The sequence below is a fragment of the Cibotium barometz genome, chromosome 40, assembly GCF_041138505.1.
Source record: "Cibotium barometz isolate CiBa-2024 chromosome 40, ASM4113850v1, whole genome shotgun sequence".
Classification (NCBI taxonomy): domain Eukaryota; kingdom Viridiplantae; phylum Streptophyta; class Polypodiopsida; order Cyatheales; family Cibotiaceae; genus Cibotium; species Cibotium barometz.
In genome coordinates, this window is record NC_141085.1 from 40,008,293 (window position 1) to 40,028,488 (window position 20,196).

General features: G+C 48.9%; 1 protein-coding gene across 5 annotated transcripts in view; it reads right to left on the bottom strand.

The window, feature by feature from the left end:
- The window catches only part of LOC147615494 (transducin family protein / WD-40 repeat family protein), a 275,467-nt gene that overhangs the window by 54,598 nt on the left and 200,673 nt on the right, over positions 1-20,196 (bottom strand). For all 5 annotated transcript variants that reach the window (XM_086779594.1, XM_086779593.1, XM_086779592.1 and 2 more), the window contains 2 exons: positions 19,969-20,025; positions 19,428-19,859 (listed from right to left, as the gene is read on the bottom strand). In XM_086779594.1, the coding sequence (XP_086635720.1) occupies positions 19,428-19,859; positions 19,969-20,025 (489 nt within the window). The remainder of the gene's footprint in view (positions 1-19,427; positions 19,860-19,968; positions 20,026-20,196) is intronic.

The following is a 20,196-nucleotide window of genomic DNA, read 5'->3' on the forward strand; positions in this document are numbered from 1 at the left end:
GTTCATTTATGTCCTTGTGTGCAGCTGTATCACCTCATAAAGGGCCTCATCTCGTCGCGTTATCTTCGCAAGCCTTCATGAGCTAGGGGACATGATCCCTTACCTCGGTCTTTTGCGGTAGGCATTTGGTGCCTTCGTGGGGGTGTGAAAGGCTATCTCACCATCCTATTCTCCCTCCTGGGATTGAGACATGTTTTACCCTAGTTACTGCCTTGGGAACTTGAGCAAGGGTGGGTGGGAAAAGGGAGGCAAACCCCTATACACAGAGCAGGCAGAGGCGCGCAGGTGGGCAGCGCAGGCAGAGCAGCTAGAGGCGCACAAAGCAGGCAGAGAGGCGCGCGAATAGAATACGGGGACTGCCTGCGCCTAGGCCAGTGCGGAGAGGTGCGCAGCTGGGCACGCACAGAGCAGAGCAAAGAGGCGGATAGAGGCAGGCTATCCAAAGATGTCTCTCATCGGTCGATGGCGGATATCCTCAATGTCCTCCATGGTGAGTGGACGTCTCCCATGCCGTCTAGTACGGTCATAACCCTCTGTTGTAGTCTCCGCCGGTGTCGGGATGGGCCTCTCATCTTGGGGCGCCTGGACCGCCCCAGCTCTATAGCCCGATCAATTGGTGTACCTTTGGGGTGGCTATACCCTGGGGCTAGCTGCAACGCCTGCTGGCCTAACTGCTCAATCTCTGGTCGAAAGAAGTCTGTAATCTGCCTATGTAGGTGTCTCTCCCTCTCTGATCCTCTCCCTCTCAAGAGACCCTCTCTATGTCTACGGAGCTCCAGCAAGAATAATCCGAGGCATCTCTGATCGTGGTATCTCATGACTCTGGAAAGTGGTCCAAAACCCTCTCTGAACAAGCAGTGAAAACGGCCTCGTATCTCATAATATACTGGACAGTGACATATGTAATGTAACTCTGTCTCTGGCTTTATCTGGCACAACTGACAAATTCTGGCCTCAGCTGGTACTCCTCTGAATCTGCCAGTCTCAATCTCTAGATGGTGTGAGGATGTGCGCATCTGAACAATAGCACACCATACCCCATGAGAAAGATGAGTATCCATGTAGTTGGGTCTAATCACAAACCCATCCTCCGTGAGCTGGAGAAGATGATCTCTATAGAAAGCCATCTTCGTACCAAGCTCGTGTGTCGGCTGTATCCATGTCCTCCTAGTGTCTAGCTAAGTCAAGTCCTGCCTGATAAGTCTGGTAATCTTTGCTCGTGTGAGAGAGAGCATCCAGGGAGTACTGAAATGGAGGTAGCCTGTCCATACTAAAGCCATATGCAGTTGGAACCAAGCTGTCATCTGTGCATACCAACATGATCCGTCTCCCTGTGATGCCAACTGTCGTGAAGACTCCAAGGCTAAGCGAGCATATCTGTCTCTAGCGAAAGCCCAAGTGCTATGTATAAAGGAGACTGATCGAGTGAGTGCCTCTACTACCAATGGGGAGGCAGCCATCTCTGCACAGATAATATCATGTGGTACAGAGACCTTGGCCCTAATCATCCGGGAAATCATAGAAACCAAGGGCCTCTCCATACATCTCCATGGTCCCACTCCCGCATAAATATCACGCTCTTCGCTTGCGCAGAACGAGAGGGCCGCTGAATGCGAGCACAAGTAGCCATAACAGTATGGATGATATCACCCCATATAGTACTAATGCACTGAGACCCAAAAATCTGGACACCCTCAACAGCCTCCGTGCATCTAGCGCTCCAAATCTGCAATGCTGTAATACTGGCAACAATCTCCCAACTGGTGTCAATCCTCTGTTTGGGGGTGTATAATCAGAGTGAGGATTATCCTGCAATAAACCATGCTGGGCAATATCTCTACGAATGAAAATAGCAAACTCTGCACCACTGCCCCCATAAAAAAGCTGCGGACCAGACTGGGAGAGCCAAGCAACTGCCCCCCAAGTCACATGCATGGCTCGGCCACTCAATTTGCCCATAAGTTGGGCTACAGAACCCCAAATCTGTTGTGCAGTGCTCCATACCCATAAACAATGTTGTACAATCTCAGAATCTGCCGCACACCTAGGACAAGAAGGTGCTACACCAAAAACCGTTCTCCACTGATTGGTGGGGAGACCACCATGTCAAAATAACCAAAAGAAATGAGAGATCTGGCTCCTTCTGTATGAGTGCCAAAGTCTATGCCAATATCTGCGCTGTATCACTGGAGAAATATCATAGCTCTCCCAATGAGGCCTGAGAGTAGGGATCCTATGCATCTGTCGAGTGAGGAGAAGCCTGGCATCCCGGACGGTGAAACTTAAAAAAGGAAGGCTTTTCAAAGGATCGAACGCATCAATCCACTCCCACTCTCCTAGATCCCACTGAAGATATCTGATAGGACTGCCACCATATAACCACAAACACCAAGAGCCATGAGTCACTATCTGAGGAGAAGGGTCAATGAACCAATGCTTCCCCGAACGACAAACAATCCTCACTGGACTAAGCCTAGTATTTGAGATGATCTCCTCCATACTACATCTCCTTAATCTCCCTCCAGGCATGGTAGAGTAAATGATGCAATCTGTAGCCTCCTGGCCCAGGAGAGCAATGACTTGCAGAGGTATGCCTATCCTCGAAAAAACTCCCAGCCAACTCGGATGATAGTCTCCATGAAAGGTCCCAGAAAGCCACTCATGCAGAATAGCTGCATCAATCTGATCAATACAAATGCGAGAGCCCCTAAGATGCTGAATGGATGCAGCTCTGATCCTCTGGAAGACTCTTAAAGGTCTTCCAAGCAAGAATTGTGTAAACACATCTCTCCCATCCTGACCACTGCATATAACGAGATGCACCAAGTGGCCGACCAGCCTCATCCCTAATGAGCTCGTTCCACATAATAGGTTGTCACTGAGCCTCATCCAAAGACCTAGGAAGCCTTTCTCACAAAAAAGATCTCATGCTTCCCCATGCTCTGACAATGGGTGAAATAAGAGGGGAAGATGGTGCCCCGATATCAACCTCTGTGAACAAAAATCATGTGCTGGGCATCCAATCTCTCCTGACCCTGGGTGTACATCCGGAAATCTGAGACGAAAAAAAATCTTTCCAAGGTATTGAAGCCTCCCTCTCATTTGGGCTGAATAACTGTGAGCCAAGCTACCCTGGCACGAGTGTCTGAGGTGCCATCCAAACCCGACCAGAGAAAATTGCAGATCAATCTCCGCAATTGGCCAATGCACGCACAAGAGAAGCACCAACAAGAGGCAATAAACCAAACTGACGCAAGCAATACCTGATTAGCCACCAAAGCTCTGGAAACTAAATCTAATCTCCTGGAGCTCCAATGGAGGAGCTTCTTCCGGATACTCATACGTACCGGAGCAAACTGCTCTGCAGGAGAAATATCAATCCCAACTTGGCATCCCAAATATCTAGCAGTGCATCATCTACTGATCCAAGTAAAACCAAGCTCTGCATCCCAAGCAACTCTCGGTGAATCACTAACCCAAAAACCAACAGATTTGTGGCAATTAATGAGCACCCTTGGTGCCAAACAGAACTCCTCTAGCTCTACCCGGAAGGAACATAAGCATATATGTGAAGCCGCCAAGAACATGACTGTGTCATCAGTTAACTCAGAGTCAACCAATTCCTCTTGACTACGAAGAGGCAACCTCAATCCCGAAATACCAGCAATGGAGCGGAGAAAGAAGCTCATGGTCTCTGCAACTATGATATATAATAATGGGGCTAAAGGGCAGCCCTGTCCTATTGAGCGAGAAATCTGAAACCGCTACATGCATGAAACTCCCTTGATCCATCTCCGAGAGAATCCCATATGGCTAAGAGTACCCTCAAGGAAGTCCCAATCCACTCTATCATAGGCCTTCTCAAAATCAAAGAGCAGAATGGCTAAGGGCTGATTGCTCGCTTTAGCCCATTCGACGGCCTCCCAAAACGAGAAAATGTTATCAAAGATGCTCTTGCCGTGTAAGAATCCATTCTGAGTATCATGAATGACATCCTCCAAAATTGGCTGCAATCTGATGCTCACTGCCTTAGCAAGAATCTTATATGCAGTCCCAAGTAAGGTGATAGGTCTCCACTGGCCAATCAATGTCTTATCCCCACTATTAGGAATAAGATGAATAAGCCCCTCAGTGAGAGAAGAAGGCATAGAACCTGTGTCCCACATCTCCTGCAGAGCAGATGTGATCTTAGCCCCAATCTCATCCCAAAATGTAATGAAAAAAACAAGGGAGAGGCCATCCTCCCCTGGACACTTACCACGAGGTAAGGCACAAAGAGCATGACTGAACTCCTGCATAGAAAAAGGGGCATCCAGAGCGCCACACATCTCCTCAGTGATCAAATGTGGCAATGCATTCCAAACCTTCCTTTGTGCCCTGTGTCTCAAATCAGAGTGCGGGTCAGCACTAAGAAGCTAGCGATAGAAATCAGCGGCAATCTGTCTAACCATAAGAGGATCTGAGTGAAGAGTGCCATGGGAATACTGCAACTTCCTGACACTATCTCTGGCATGAGATGAGCCGTGAGTAGCAAAGAAATGTTTGTTACATCTGCCACCCATCTGTGTCCAAAAGGATTCCTGGGCATGGAAACGGTACTAAGCGCGCTACTCAAGAGAGTGATGAAGTTCTGTCCTAACAATACATAAAGAATCTACAACCCATTGACCATGAGGATGTTTCTCGTTCTCTTTCTGCAAGGCAGCCAATCTACGTCTAATAGCCCTTTCTAAATCCAAGGCCTCTTGCCTCTTAGACTAGGCACATGTGTGATAAAAGTCACTAATATCACAGAGAGCAGAGGCCAGGCCTTGAGAGGCCTATGAGAAATCATGAGATCTCCAAATATCAAGCATACGAGGCGATAGCTCTGCATCTGAAAACAAATGATCAGGGATGCGTACATGGGGTGCTGATCCATGGCAATTCGGATCTCTAATACATAAAACCACTGGGCAATGATCCGATTTAGAGGTGCTTGTAGCAATAAAAGTATGCCCACCTCTATCAAGCACCCAATCATCCAGATAAAATCTGTCTAACCGTGCATAAATACATCCTGCATCTCTTCTCCTGTTAGACCATGAATAAAGAAGAGTGGATGGTCTCCTCAAAATGTCATCCTCATATCAACAATCTCTGCCATGAATGGAGAGTATAAACCTCTCCCAAGACGCTCTTTCAAGAGGATGCACCAAGCCCTCATGTCCACCTCTTTTATCCTTTTATCATCTCAACCATGTGAAAATCCCTACAAATAATCCAATGGTCGGCAAGAGCCATCAGTGTAGTGAGAGATTTCCAAAAGGCAATCCTCTCACCTCTATGGTTAAGAGCATAGAGGTTGAGAATACCAATGCGTGTAGTACCCTGCATAAGAAGGATCGACTGCGCTCTCGCAGGCAAAATGACACCATGTCCAATGATGCAAGGCAAGATCAAAGCTGAAACAGAGATATAGACACCACCCTTGGTACCAACAACTGGTGACCAAAAGGTGTGTCTCGAGAGAAGCTTGCCTGATCTCCCACACTGGCTAGCATCCAGTTTATGCTCTTGCAAGAGCAATACATCCATAGGTCCACCTGTGACTACACAATGAAGCTGGGTTTTTTGTTTCCATCAACGCGGAAAAAAGCCCCCAAGACCCTGAATGTTCCAAGAGACAATCCTCATAAGGACTCAAAGTAGGAATGACTAGATGTCGTGGTTGACAAAGGACCCCCTTTAAAGGTGGAAGTACGTCTCGCAAAGGTAAGGGAGGGAACATCTGACGATGTAAACCTTACCTCTCTCTCCCACTCCGGGGAAAAGCCAGGGCTAGTCCTGAACTGAAGAGGTACCATGACAATGCGAATGCGCAACATCATCCTCAAGGGTACAATCATCCTGTAACTGTAATGCAGCGTCCTCTTGTGAAGGATCTCCATCGTCTGGCGGAAATGAGATCCGTTAGGTCTCTGAAGCATAACATCATCATCAGTAATCGATGGATCAGAAACAAGCACAAGGACCCGGGGTACACCATCAAGAGTGGCAGTAACGGCCACGGAAGCTGAGGCAGGAGAGCTTAGAAGGACTGGTACCTCTAGAACCTGGCCAAAGGATGCCCCTATGGAAGTTAAAAGCTTCCAATAGGACCAAGGAGGAGCAGGGAACCGTAGTGAGACTAGGGTAAGGCACTGATCCTCCGCCACTGGATCAAAGCCCACCTGGTACTGAAAGAAGAAAATCTTCCTAGGACCAAGAGGGTAGAGGCTACCAGCGAAAACCTGAGAAGTAGCTTCTGAAGAATGAAAGTCCACCAGGAAGATGCCTCGACCAAGCAAACGAGTATCTTGGAAGTGCACAATCAGCTCCGAAGGGAGAGCTGCTAGAAGCAATTCACGGGCTTGCGAACGAGACAGGTGGGAACCATAAACTCTCGCAGCAAGGGTGGTCTGGACCTCAAGGTCAATGTCGTGCTAAAGAGAGGTGAGCTCATCTTTTGAAAAATTGATGATTCTCCCGGCCAGTGAGGGTGACGAAAGATTGGCTGCGACAGAAGAAGCCATAAAGCCAATCAAAAAAAGTGGGCGGTCGACTTGAATCCATATAAAATAGCTGCTGAAAAATAGGCGAGTGCAGAAGAAGGGGGACCGAGGTGGGAGCAGCTGGGGCAGCAAAGGCAGTGGGGCAGGCGGGGGAAGCAAAGGGGCAGGCGCGAACTGCAGATGGGCAGACGAGGGCAACAGAGGGGCAGCTGGGCAACAGAGGGGCAGGCGGGGGGCTGCAGATGGGCAAGCGAGGGCAGCAGAGGGGCAGGCGGGGGGCTGCAGATGGGCAGTCGAGGGCAGCAGAGGGGCAGGTGGAGGCAGCAGTGGGCAGGCGGGGGCAGCAGAGGGGCAGGACAAAGCAGCACAAGCTCACTAGTTCAGTTTTCAAATCGCACTTTCCACCAAAAAAGCTGGAGCATTTACTGGCAAAGTTTTGCCTGAAAAGATGGCTTCTGAGCGGAAGCAGCATGGGATCTTTAGCATATAAAGAGATGGTGTATTCACACATCACTAAAGACAGGCTGGGCTTATTATTATTTTGGGTCTGTAAATATGGACAGAAGGAAGCGCCTATAGTAAACCTGGCCAACAAGATTGGGAAAAGCTTGAAAGTAGCTATTTTTAGGAGCAAAGCCACTTATGGCAGAAAGGGAAAAAAGCACATCAAAAATAGAGCTAGTCGACTTTATAAAAGCATGGAAGGGCCTCCGTGGAGGAGAGGCAGGCGCATCCACCTACAAGGCTTATTGCATGGATTTGGACAGGCCAGCAGCAGCTTATACTCTTTTCTCTCTCCTGTGCTGATCTGTCCGTACAGCAGCTTCTCCTCTTCCCCTTGTGTTGGCCATACAGTGGACAGCAGGGCGGGCAGCGGTGCTCTAACTCTCTCTAGTGCACCAGCCGTACAGTGGACAGCAGGTGGGGCAGTTTCTCTTCTCTCTAGTGCGTCGGCCGTACAATGGACAGCAAGCTAGGCAGTTTCTCTTCTCCCTAGTGCGCTGGCCATACAGTGGACAGTTTCCTCTCTCCTTTCGTTGGCTGTACAGGTGGACAGTTTTCTCTCTCCTTGCTGGCCGTACAGGTGGTTGTACTTAGCCCTTGCGGCTGCTTTTTCTTTAACTAATTGAAGGATCTTTTTCCCAAGAAAAAAAAAAGACCCCAAGGGCCTATGAGACCAAAAGTAATACAATGGTATCATGGATATACTGAGCGATGGAAAACTGAAAGAAAAAATAAATTGAAAGACAGTACATGTGATCAACATATGATCCTGTGTAGAGTGAGTATGTTGTGATCAACTAATGACGATACCCGCCTCGGCCAGAACCGATGTGATGGTGGAGTGAATGTCAGCCCTTTGTGATAGAAGCGTGTCATGTCCGCGGAGAACCTCGCGAATTTGTTTCTGTGTGGTGGACGGACCTGATGCTCTCGGTCGGGGACATCTGGCTCACAGAATGGATCGAGCTCTCTCACTAAGAACTCCTCTGGGGCGTGAAGCTATAGCGTAAGTAGGCATGGTGGGTTCTGATGTCGTAGTAGAGGAACTGTTGCGCGCAAAGGATTCCGATGTGGATGTGTGTACCATAAAGAAATCTGTGATGGCTCTCTGTGAGGTGTCCTGTCAGAGTTGGGGCTGTCTCTCAGCATCCCTATGTCGTCTGACCTCTATCAAGTACATCATCACATGTAGCCTCTCTGTGCTCCTCCAGTGATCCTTCCCTAGGCCCAATGGGTCTGTTAAAGACCCAATGGGCCTATGAGACCAAAGTGATACAATAATGTCTATGGCATATCTCATCATGGAATGGAAAATAAAACAAAAATAAAACAAAAACATAGCTATCTCACTGGGGTGATACAAAACTATCCATGAAAACTCAACGTGGAATACTAGGAACATAGAAACATGAGAGCAACATCAGCCCCCCAGTAGATGGTATACCACTCTCCTCAGCTATGTCACGTGGAAAGGTAGCTCGATGGCGGTGGAGCATGTCCTCGATCTCTGTTGATGAGAAGATCGTGGCCGACGGCCGCGTGGCCGGGGGCATCGGGCATGATGGAGTGCGGAGGCACGGTCCGAGGTAACTCCTCTCGGGCGAGGTGAGTCCACACACAGAGAGAGAGAGAGAGAGAGAGAGAGAGAGAGAGAGAGAGAGAGAGAGAGAGAGAGAGAGAGAGAGAGAGAGAGAGAGAGAGAGAGAGAGAGAAATGAAATGAAATGAAATGTTATATTAACGTCTTCAAAAGGCCATAATGACCTATGAGACCAAAAGTTACATCATGGTGGATCTGATACAATGTCTGGATAAAAAAACCCAGAAAATGAAAAATAAAGAGAGAGAGAGAGAGAGAGAGAGAGAGAGAGAGAAAAGAAAGAAAGATTTTATTAACGTCTTCCAAAAGACCGAACTCAGCCTATGAGACAAATCGGAGTACCTATATGGGGTATCCTCTGTCATCCCAACAAAATGAAAAAGTACTGAACAAAAAAGGCTGAATCTGGGTGTGCAGGGGATGGAGCTCTACTACTAGGAGAATGCAAAGCTATATGCATGGAGTATACAATCATGATATGCAACCTAGCTAGCTTCATCCTGTACCATAACCATGATCTCATCTGAGCGTACCAGCAATGAGTATCTCCATCCTTTGCCAACTGTATGGATGAGGTCAATGCCAATCAGAGGTACCTCTGCTGAGGGAGCTCCCATAGCCGCTGTGTAAAAAGGTAACTGCCTGGAATAGGGCCTCGGTTACTACTAGTGGGACACCCAGCTCAGCCCAAACAGTCTCATGTGGTACTGATGATTTGCTCCGAATCATGCGGGCAATCATCATAATCAGTGGTCTCTCCATTTGCCTCCGTCCCTCATCTGTCCCTCTCTGAGATCTGTGATGTATACTGGGTCCCCAAATTGGAGCTCCGTACACGAGGGTCGGTGTGACAAGCGTATCAAATAGCCACAATTTGGTGCGTGGCTCCTGAAACTATATGTATGCACACTACCTCTCACGTGCCCCCAAGGGTGCATGCCCTCGAGCTAATCTAGCTGCTGCTGCTGCCTCCTTCAGGGAGAAACGCAGTCCTGTGAAAGTAACTCCCAAGTAGACATATGACCTGACATTGTCAGACGTTTTTCTGAGAGGTGTTTTGGGCTTGTGTATATATGGATGCGTGGTGTGAAGAGTTTGGCCCTGTAATGCGTTGCCAGGTGTACAGGGTGGACGGTTTGGCTGTGGGCTTTTGCAGGCCTGTCTGAAGTGTGGTCTACTGGAGGTCCGCTGGAGGTGGTTTCAACTGTTCGGCCGTTTGAATTGTGTACGCGTCCCCAAAGAAATGAGTGGGCATTGGAAGGCTGTATTTGAAGGTGAGTGGAGGTATGGGCAATTAAAGATAAAGGGGCCAGTGTTGCCTTGGACATGGTGTGGAAAGGAAAGGTGGCCATCATTGAAGCTCTAATAAAAAAATAATAATATCCAGGAGATCATGGTATTCACAGATGATACAGTGGCTCACTCAGCATGGTCTCGACATAGATCACCTCCCACCCTTCCAGTATGATATACATGCACCACACATCCAGCTCTCTCACAGTGAGAGGAACAGAGTCCTTCGGCAGGATCTATGGTAGCGATACACTCAGGAGACTTGGATTACACCCAGTCAACCTCTACCGCCGAAGATGCTATACTACAGAGACCAGTTTATGCGTATCTTAGCGGATGGATTCATTCAGCAACCCGGATATATGGATGTGTACATGCCTCATAGTGCCCGAGTGGCGATTGGCCAGCTCAGAGTGTCATCACACCAGATTGAGGCAGGGAGGGCAGCACGAATCCCCAGAGCAAAGAGGATATGCAGACTATGCTAGGAGGAGGTTGAGAGTGAGGAACATTATGTATGCAGATGGAGAGCATATAGTGTCATTAGAGAGAGATACACCACCAATGACCATCTTCAGTGGACATCCCTCACTCCGCCAGATCATGGAATCCGCAGACTAGTGCAGATTTGGCAAGTTCTTGTTAGAGACACAGCGCCACAGAGAGGCACTGATACAGACTCATACCACAGGGAGAGGTGGGCGACAACTCCAGCTCACTGATTTCTTCCAGAGATCTATCCCAGTGCCTACCCTGACACAGGAGGGGGTTACACTTCAGCGCGCTGCAGACCTCCGAGCCAGATGGAGACCGAGAGCACCAGGCTACTAGACTCCCAAACTACATCAGAGGGAGATCATAGAGATACGGGCTCGACATCAACACCATATCTAGGAGCGGCTAGCTCACTTACACACACACCCGGACATCATACGCCGAGGGATTTTTGCCTCACCATCGCGTATGTATCACATATTACACCCCCATTATGGTATTGGTTGGAGCTAGACAGATCTGCATTGCATTCTTGTATACCCTATGCATATAGGTTGCATACTGAGCCTCTAGCAGTAGTGCTCCATCGCCCCCCCCCCCCCCCCACTAGCTCAGTACTTTCATAATTTATTTCATGTTCATTTTGTCCTTTTTTTTTTCTGGACACCCAGAGGACATTGACAATTGTACATTTATTTGTCTCATAGGTCGAGTTCAGCCTCTGGTAGACGTTAATACAGCTTTCTTTCTTTCTCTCGCTCATAATTAGATTCCCTGATGCCACCAGCAGACAAGCCTTCTTAGAAAGGTGGGCTTCCCTCAAGGGCACATAGGTGTATATGGGAGATGATCTCACCCTACCACAGGTGGCACACCGGCGTGAGGCGATGGTGACAGTTCATGAGGCTCGTAGAGCAAGCAAGTGGGCTATCTACAGAGATGGTAGGGTCATTATCACTGAGCGCGGTCCCAAATAGGGACGCGGGACGGGGTCTATGAGACCAAACACCTGAGGTTGGCAATATGGAACTGCAGAGGCATGCTGTGGTCGAATCCAGGAGGCTTGAGCGAGATTCTCGGTGGAGGACACCGATATAGTGGATCTTGTGGACCCTCCACGAGCTGCTCCGGACCTACCTCACCCTAGAGGAGTTACCTCGGACTGAGCCCCCTCACTCCAGCGTGCCCGACGCCCCTGGCCCCTCCGCAGTCGGCCACGATCACCTCATCAGCTCCAGATCCAGGACATGCTCCACTGCCATCGAGCTTCCTTTCCACGCGACATAGCTGAGGGAGACCTCTCGACCATACTCATTAGCCCCATGCTTGATATTTTGGAGAGTGGTATACCATCTACTCGGAGCTGATGCTGCTCTCATGTTTCTATGTTCTTAGTATTCCATGATGAGTTTCCATGGACAGTTTTGTATCACCCCAGTGAGATAGGTATGTTTATGTTCTCTCTCTGTTTTATTTTCCATTCCATGATGAGATATGCCATGGACATTATTGTATCACTTTGGTCTCATAGGCCCATTGGGTCTTTAGTAGACGCTTAATCTCTCTCTCTCTCTCTCTCTCTCTCTCTCTCTCTCTCTCCCTGGTTGCTGCTTCCGGATGCCCCCTACTGATGTATTGTGGGCTAGATACTTACTTCAGTTCTTTCTTTTCTTTTCGAGACAGTGTATCAGATGTCACATGGTTGTAACTTTGGTCTCATAGGTCACTTTGGCCTTTTGAAGACGTTAATATAACATTTCATTTCTCTCTCTCTCTCTCTCACGGCATGGGAGACGTCCAGTCAGAGTACTCACCATGGAGGACATTTAGAATATCCACCATCGACCAATGAGAGACATCTTTGGATAGTGATGTATATGATGCTTACCATGGAGGACCATACTAGCACGGCATGGAGGAGACGTCCACTCAATGTCCTCCATGGTGAGTACTCACCATGGAGGAACATACTAGCACGGCATGGGAGACGTCCAGTCAGAGTACTCACCATGGAGGACATTGAGGATATCCGCCATCGACCGATGAGAGACATCTTTGGATAGTGATGTATATGATGCTTACCTTTGTTGCTGGAGTTTTCCTTCCCAGATGTTATCCATTAGGAGCTCCTAGTACCTTACTTTTCCTTATAGTTGTTGTTTCAGTTCAGTTAGTTGTTTAGTTGTTTTAGCTTTTCTTACACAGACATTGTATCAGATCCACCAATTGTTGTAACCTTTTTGGTCTCATAGGTCATTTTGGTCTTTTGAGGACGTTAATATATCATTTCATTTCATTTCTCTCTCTCTCTCTCTCTCTCTCTCTCTCTCTCTCTCTCTCATAGGGTGACCAGCACGATAGGGGTGAATCAGGGATGCCCGCTATTGCCCACTCTTTGGACTATACATTGATGCGGTCTCTGATTATGTACACAGATTGGGAGGCCCAGGGGCATGCCTGGCAGGGGTGTTGATACCCATCTTGTTATATGTTGATGATATTGTTCTACTCTCAGACTCTCCGGAGGGATTACAGAGACACCTCGATGCATTACAGGCTTTCTCTGCGGATAGAGATCTGACAGTGAACCTTGGGAAAACCAAGGTTATGGTGTTTAACACCACAAAGGCATGGGTGACGAGATCTGAGCCTCAATTAACTTTCCGAGGGGAGCCGGTAGAGTACGTTGTGAGGTGAAAAAAAGAAGAAAGAACCACTGCCTCTATAGCCCTTCACCTCCCAAACTTGGAAACACAAACACGAACGGGGGCACCACCAGCCACCGGCTGGAACACTTCTCTCAGTTCACCACCCACCCATGACAAAAAGACAACACAAAACAGGGGCACCATAGACCAAGCAAACACCCAGCAATTTATATTCCTAGAAAACACTTCATACAAGCTTCTCCCGACACAGAAGCCTTACTCACACAGCTTACAAACACTCAGACTTGGATTTACTGCCAAGGGAATTCCACCACGGCCACACCACCTCAGGAATTGCAACCTTGCGTCCGACGACCAAGCCTCCCAGCCACTCAGACTTGGATTTACTGCAACACATCAACACTCTGACCTGTCACTGCCGAGGATACACCACATCCTCAATCACCACGAACCTCTCGCCTGCCTGCTGTGCCAACCACACTAGAAAGAACCCGGCCACTCACTCTCTTCAGAGGGCGCCCCACGAGCTAACCCTCAACTTTCTCTGCAGCCCATCACTTCTGTGTGTGTCCCCAGCAGCAGCTACCCAAACATCTCTCTCTCTCTCTCTCTCTCTCTCTCTCTCTCTCTCTCTCTCTCTCTCTCTCTGTGTGCTGACCCTCTGCCAGCCTCTCAACAAACCCAAGCACCACCTGTCCCTTGTCTCTGTCTTTGACGTGCTATCAGCCCCACCAGCCTCTGCACGATCACTTGTCCCCACCTCTGTCCACGTCGCCAGCCACTATAGCTGACACCTTCAGCCCCACCCTTTGCTTCCACACTCGCTTCTGCCTAGCCACGCTAGCCCTTCGACTCCACACCACCTCAAAGGCGGCCAGCTCAACACCAAGAAAAAACGGCCACCTTCCCTACAGGCTCTTCTCGTCGAACAGTCACCGCCACGACCACAGTCCCTGCAGGCGGCTGCAACTCCCCGAAGAAGCCTCCTCGCTTTCTACAAAGCGGCCACTCTCTGTCCTCTCCAGGGCGCTTCCGGCTACGCCTAGCCACACAAAACCAAAGGCCCTTCCAAGGGCTGCGCTCCTCTACTCTTCGCCTGCAGCCAACCTCCGCACTTCGCCACGACGGCTTCACTCACGCTGGCCCTGTCTGCTACGTTGCGGTTGCGTCTTTTGGCTGCAGCTCCCAAAGAAGCCTCCTCCCTGCGTGTGCCTGCCGCTGCTACCCGAAAGCCCCTTGCGCCTCTCTGTTGCAGACCTGCGGCCACGCCCCAGAACCAAAACACCAGCCTGTCACCTCAGTTACCAGCTCCAGTCACTGCCTTCTCCCACTGGTCAGTGAGACCTTGTGTCTGCGGGCTGTGCTTCACTCCAACTAGCGCTTCAAAACCCAGCCACCGCCGTCTCCCACTAGCCCAAGCACTCGTAGCCCCTGCGCTTCCAGCTGCGCTCTCAGTTGAGCCTGTGGCTGCAGCTAGCCACACAACAAAAGGCACCTTCTTCGTCTTCCGCTCCAGCTTTCAAAAGCGGCTACCGCCTGTACTCGCCAGCTTTCACCTTCGCCAACCTTCTCTTCACGTGCTGGCCAACGCTGGTATCATCGTAAACAGCCATGTGGCCTTTCTATAAGTTGGCCATGTGGATATTATTATTTTTTTATTAGAGCTTCAATGATGGCCACCTTTCCTTTCCACACCATGTCCAAGGCAACACTGGCCCCTTTATCTTTAAAGTGCCCATACCTCCACTCACCTTTAAATACAACCTTCCAATGCCCACTCATTTCTTTGGGGACGCGTACACAATTCGAACGGCCGAACAGCTGAAACCACCTCCAGCGAACCTCCAGTAGACCACGCTTCAGACAGGCCTGCAAAAGCCCACAGCCAAACCGTCCACCCTGTACACCTGGCAACGCATTCCAGGGCCAAACTCTTCACACCACGCATCCATATATACACAAGCCCAAAACACCTCTCAGGAAAACGCCTGACATACTTTGCCAACCCCCCCATCTGCTAGAGCATTCATGCTCAGCAGCAAAAAGATAAAGTCCAATAGCTATCCACCAGGATCAAAAGGAAACATCTGTAACTCACCATCCCATTCCCCAACATCCATTAAACACAATGGCTGCATCACGGCATACCAAACATCAACCATAGCCGCCACAAAACCATTTACGTCCACTTCACCACTAACAAACCTCCCCGTCTTCAAAATCTGTGGCATTGCAACATCTAGCATCCCATTTATCAACACCAGTGAAGGCCAGGTTCCAGCATTTTGACCTTTATGCACACAAAAATCCACATCCTTTCCAACAGCAGTGTCCACAAGCACTTCCAGCTCTTGTAAAATAGGCATCTCTTCACAACCATACAGCTCAACTGGTTCAGGACCCTTGTCATCCATGGACTTTGCCTTTAGCATCTCAGCAACACGTAAAGAAGCCTTAGTTACACTCTCAACCATATCTGCATCCATGTCCACCTCTGGCTCCTGTTCATCAAGGCTAGCAATTTCCCATATATCATCCTCAAGCACAATACTCACCTCACAACGCTCTTTATCAGCCAAATCTACATGCATACCTTCTTGAGTGTTGCCAACCCCCCTGGTATCATCGTCCAAAGACTCCCCAGCACCTAATGCATCAAATGGAAAAACATCCATACCATTCATTGCAGGTACCATACCATCATCAAGCTGTCTAAGAAAATCCAAGATAATAGGATCTTCCTCCACACTCTCCATATCCGCATCACAAACCATCTTCACTTCACCACAAGTCTCTACCCCATCCTCCTCCCTTGTAGAATCTGACAAAGAATCATCCTCAAAGCATCCTGTATCCAGCTCCTCTTCCTTCTTATCATCAGTCAATCCCAAGGCATCATCCTCTTTGCTTCCATGTGCATGCATATCATCCAGATCCAAATGCAAATGATCATTAATAGGACCTTCCAAATCACTGTCATGTACAGCCATGACGTCCAAATCCAAAGAAGAATCCACTGACAACTCCTCATCTGCAAAAGTCTCCTTCACCTTGACCCAGATTCCTCATCCTGCTTTTCATTCACCTGCACATGCTTAAAAGACTTTGGAAAAAAATCAGAAGGCATATAGAACATCCCCCTTTGCACCTATATAGGCCTTTGAGGCTCCTGTCTAATCAAACTTTGCATAGGACTCTTATCCACCTCAACCAAATTTACCTGCATATCCCTTGCAGACACAACACCTTCATACGGATAAATACCCTTCTCCATCTGCTTCAAAATCTTGCCTTCCTTTTCCCTAGCAACCCTAACTGCATCATCAAATGACTTGGGATTCTTTAACTGCATACCCTCGTGTGAGTCTATCCCTGGCTGCCTGTGCCATAGTAAATCTTCCTAGCGGAGTCGCAAATGTAATCCCCAAGTACACATATGAGTCTACAACCTCTACCTGTCCTCCTGCTAGTGTGAAGATGGCCTGTCGTCGAACCGGCCCTGAGGTGTGGAAAATCATGACCTTGGTTTTCCCAAGGTTCACTGTAAATCCCCTCTGTGGTGCAGAAGTCATCGAGTGCATGGAGATGATGCTGTAGTCCCATCCGCGACTCAGAGACCAAAATAATATCATCTGCATATAGCATAATGTGGACTGTGGTACCTTAGATGTCTACCCCATCCCCACCACCGTGAACAATGAAGTCAGCCACCTCATCAATGTATAGCCCAAACAGTGTAGGAGAGAGTGGGCATCCTTGCTTCACACCTATGGCGCTAGCAATAACATCAGATAGCCCCCCGGGGCATCGTATGCGCCCGAGGATCTGCTCATATGAAGCATAGATGCCCCAAACTATCTCTGATGGGATCCCCAATGACTGGAGGTGCTGGAAGAGTCTCTCCCATGGCACCGTGTCAAATGCTTTGCGGAAATCCACAAAGCAGCAATATAATCTCCTCTCCCGCGCCCTAGCCTCATCAATCAGACATCTCAGAGTGAATATATGGTCAATAGTGGAGAAAGCTCGTCGGAATCCAGCCTGCCCTCGTGCTCGCAATCCCTCCTCCTCAGCATATGAGCTCAACTCTGCCTCGAGCACTGCGCCATAAAGTTTGGCCAATGTATGGCCAATCAAGATAGTCCTGTAGTTGCTGGGGTCTAGCATGTCTCTCGCTTTGTGGAGAGGCACGATGGTGTGCATAGTCCACTCAGCTGGTAGGCCCTCCACTAGTGCCCTATTAAAGAGGTGAGCAACAAAGGGTGCCAGTGTGTCAGCTGCATAAATAAGATGCTCACTCTGTATACTTGTGTGGTCAGCCGATCTCCCATGCTCTAACCGGCGGATAGCTCTCTCTACCATTGAGGCGGTAAAGAAAGTAGAGGTGGTGGTAGGGCGGGGCTCCTGTGGCTGTGGTATGGGCGGTTGCTGAGGGATATGGTAGAGGCTCTTTGCATATGTGTGCCATGTGTGTGGATCCTCAATCGGGGTACGAGGGCGAGGCTCTCTCATCCTGCGCCATGAGTAGGTGGTATATATCTCTGCTCATGAGTAGGTGGAATATATCCCAGTACTGTGCCTCCTCATATGCACGCCTCTTACGGCGTGTGAGGGTCTGTATCTGTCGGCTCGCCTGTCTCTGTGTAATGGTCCCCAGTGCTCTCTAGGCACGGAGGTGTCTGTATAGCTCTCTGCACTCATCATCATACCACCGATTCTGGGGCATGCTCTCAGATCTATCTGTGTGTGCAATGTGTGTATGATGGGGGAAGCTACGGGTGGCGGCCGTATGTAGTAGAGATGACATCTGAGTGGTGAGTGTGTCTAGAGGTGACAGGGGATCCATCTGGAGTAGCCCGTCATATACATGATGCTCATATATGTCTGGCAGGTCATGGGTGAAGTAGAAAGTGGTATGTGATGCCTGTGTGGGTGTTGGTGTGGAGCTTGCCAGTGACAGCAAGAGGTACATGTGATCCGCACCGATAGGACAGGAGGGGATGGTGAAAGATGTCACTGCCTGTGTGGTCTCCATGGACCCCATGATGTAGTCCACTGTGCTACCTCCCCCTGACTGTGGAAAGCATGTCAGTGCTCCTGAATCCTGCCACTGTCTCATCCCGTTATAAATAACGAGATGGTGTCGGGCTCCCAACTCAAGTAAGTGATGACCATATCTGGTGTTATCCGGCCCCATGTCCTCTGACACCCTGCAAGCTCCCGTGTCCTCCACCTCTAGTGTGTGCATCACCTCGGGGTGCTCGAAATCATAAATGTTGCACTGTCGGCTCTGTGTCCGTGCATTGAAGTCCCCCATAAGGAGGACTTCCCCCAGGTCGGAGTAGTGTATGATCTCATCTGAAGGGGCTGCATATGGTGACTCTCCCAATGGCCCTGTGTCCTCCTCCTCCTCCCTCTCTACTCTCCTCCTCTGCTGTCATGGCATATCTCGATCCTCTAGGAGAGAAGTAGCATAGAGCAATGTATAACACCCTGTCTGCCGAGAGCTGCAGTCTGATCCACATGTATCTAGCCTCCTGGTCACGTGCTACCACCCGTAGGCGCTCACGTAGCTCTTGCCTGAAGAGTACCACTATACCTCCACATGTATCTAGCCTCCTGGTCACGTGCTACCACCCGTAGGCGCTCACGTAGCTCTCGCCTGAAGAGTACCACTATACCTCCAGATCCTCTCGATGTGCTCCGCCGTGTGGTCCCCCTATGTGTAGACTCCCACTGATAACCCTCTACTTTGGGTAGCCCCCTCTCTGGGCTCGGGTGTGTCTCTATGTAAGTAGTAGAGAGAGAGAGAGAGAGAGAAGCTACCATTGCTTTCTGAAGAGATGTCCATAAGCCGAGGGGCAGGGAAAGGGAGGGGGCGGGGCAGGGCGGGGTGGGGTGAGGTGTAAGCATTAGAGGAAGTTTCAAGAATCCTGAGTGGGTGGGAAATGCAGGTGCCCAAACAATCACTTGATCATTTTTAACCGGAAATTTGAAGTGCAAATGTATTTCGAAACACGCACAACACCACCATATAAGGCATCTTGTAAATGATACTCGGTGCTTTTTGAATGCTTCTTGGAAAAATTCTGACCAGGTTCTCAACAGATCTCAGCATATTTGGCCAAGGTTGACCTGATTTACGTGATGGACCTTTGAATTGGACTAACCAGTAATTGACCAATGTTAACTAAGCTTTTCAGCAAGGTTGACCATTCAAGACCTGTGTATAGTCAACAAAAGAGGACACTGGACATGCTAACAAGAATAACACCACGTCATCAAGATCACCACCAATTTTACTTTATTTTTAATGACTAGATAGGCTTCATACCTCCCAGAGGTAAACATGCGTGTTGCGTGATCCAACCAAGAAAAGTGGCCGCAGTGGGTGTGCATCCATTGCTTGGGTGTTTACGTTCTCCATTGTAGCAAGAGGATCAACAATGCCATCAAATTCTTCCCAATCATCCCATCCAAGGCCAAAAGCACCCACACCTCCATACCCTGGAATACCGACACCGGCACCCTTGAAGGAGGACTCCTTCCCCGCAGTTGTCAACATCCCTATGCCCACTGTAGCTCCCCCTAGACCCAGACCTGGGCCCTCTTTGCTTCCTAACCCCACTCCTGGAGAGACAAAAGTTGGCACTGGAGTCGACTCTGACTTTGCCCATCCATTTCGTGGCCACTCCGCTTGACCCCAAAGATTGTTCTCGGTATTTGAAAATCTTTTTCCCGTACTCAAGTCAAGGTATATAAGCCCCTGCATTTCATACAGAAGGCAAACAATCTTAAACCCTCTTCACAGTGCGAGTACAGCAAGCTCAGACTGTTAAAGGGAGGAAAAGGTTAAACGAATGTTTTGAGCATACCTTTCGATTGCTGGCCACAACTACTTGCTCTGGGGAGCATGAGTTCACACAAAGTGCCTGTTACACGCAGACAAAAGCATAACATCAGAATCAGTATCATGCAAAGGAAGATATGTAAAAAAATATTTGTTTAAATCCTAAAAATAAATAAGGAAAGGTTCTCAATTGGCCTGCCTTCAATTTCAAAAGATGTTATTTTAGATAAAATTAGAAGATATTATTGACAAA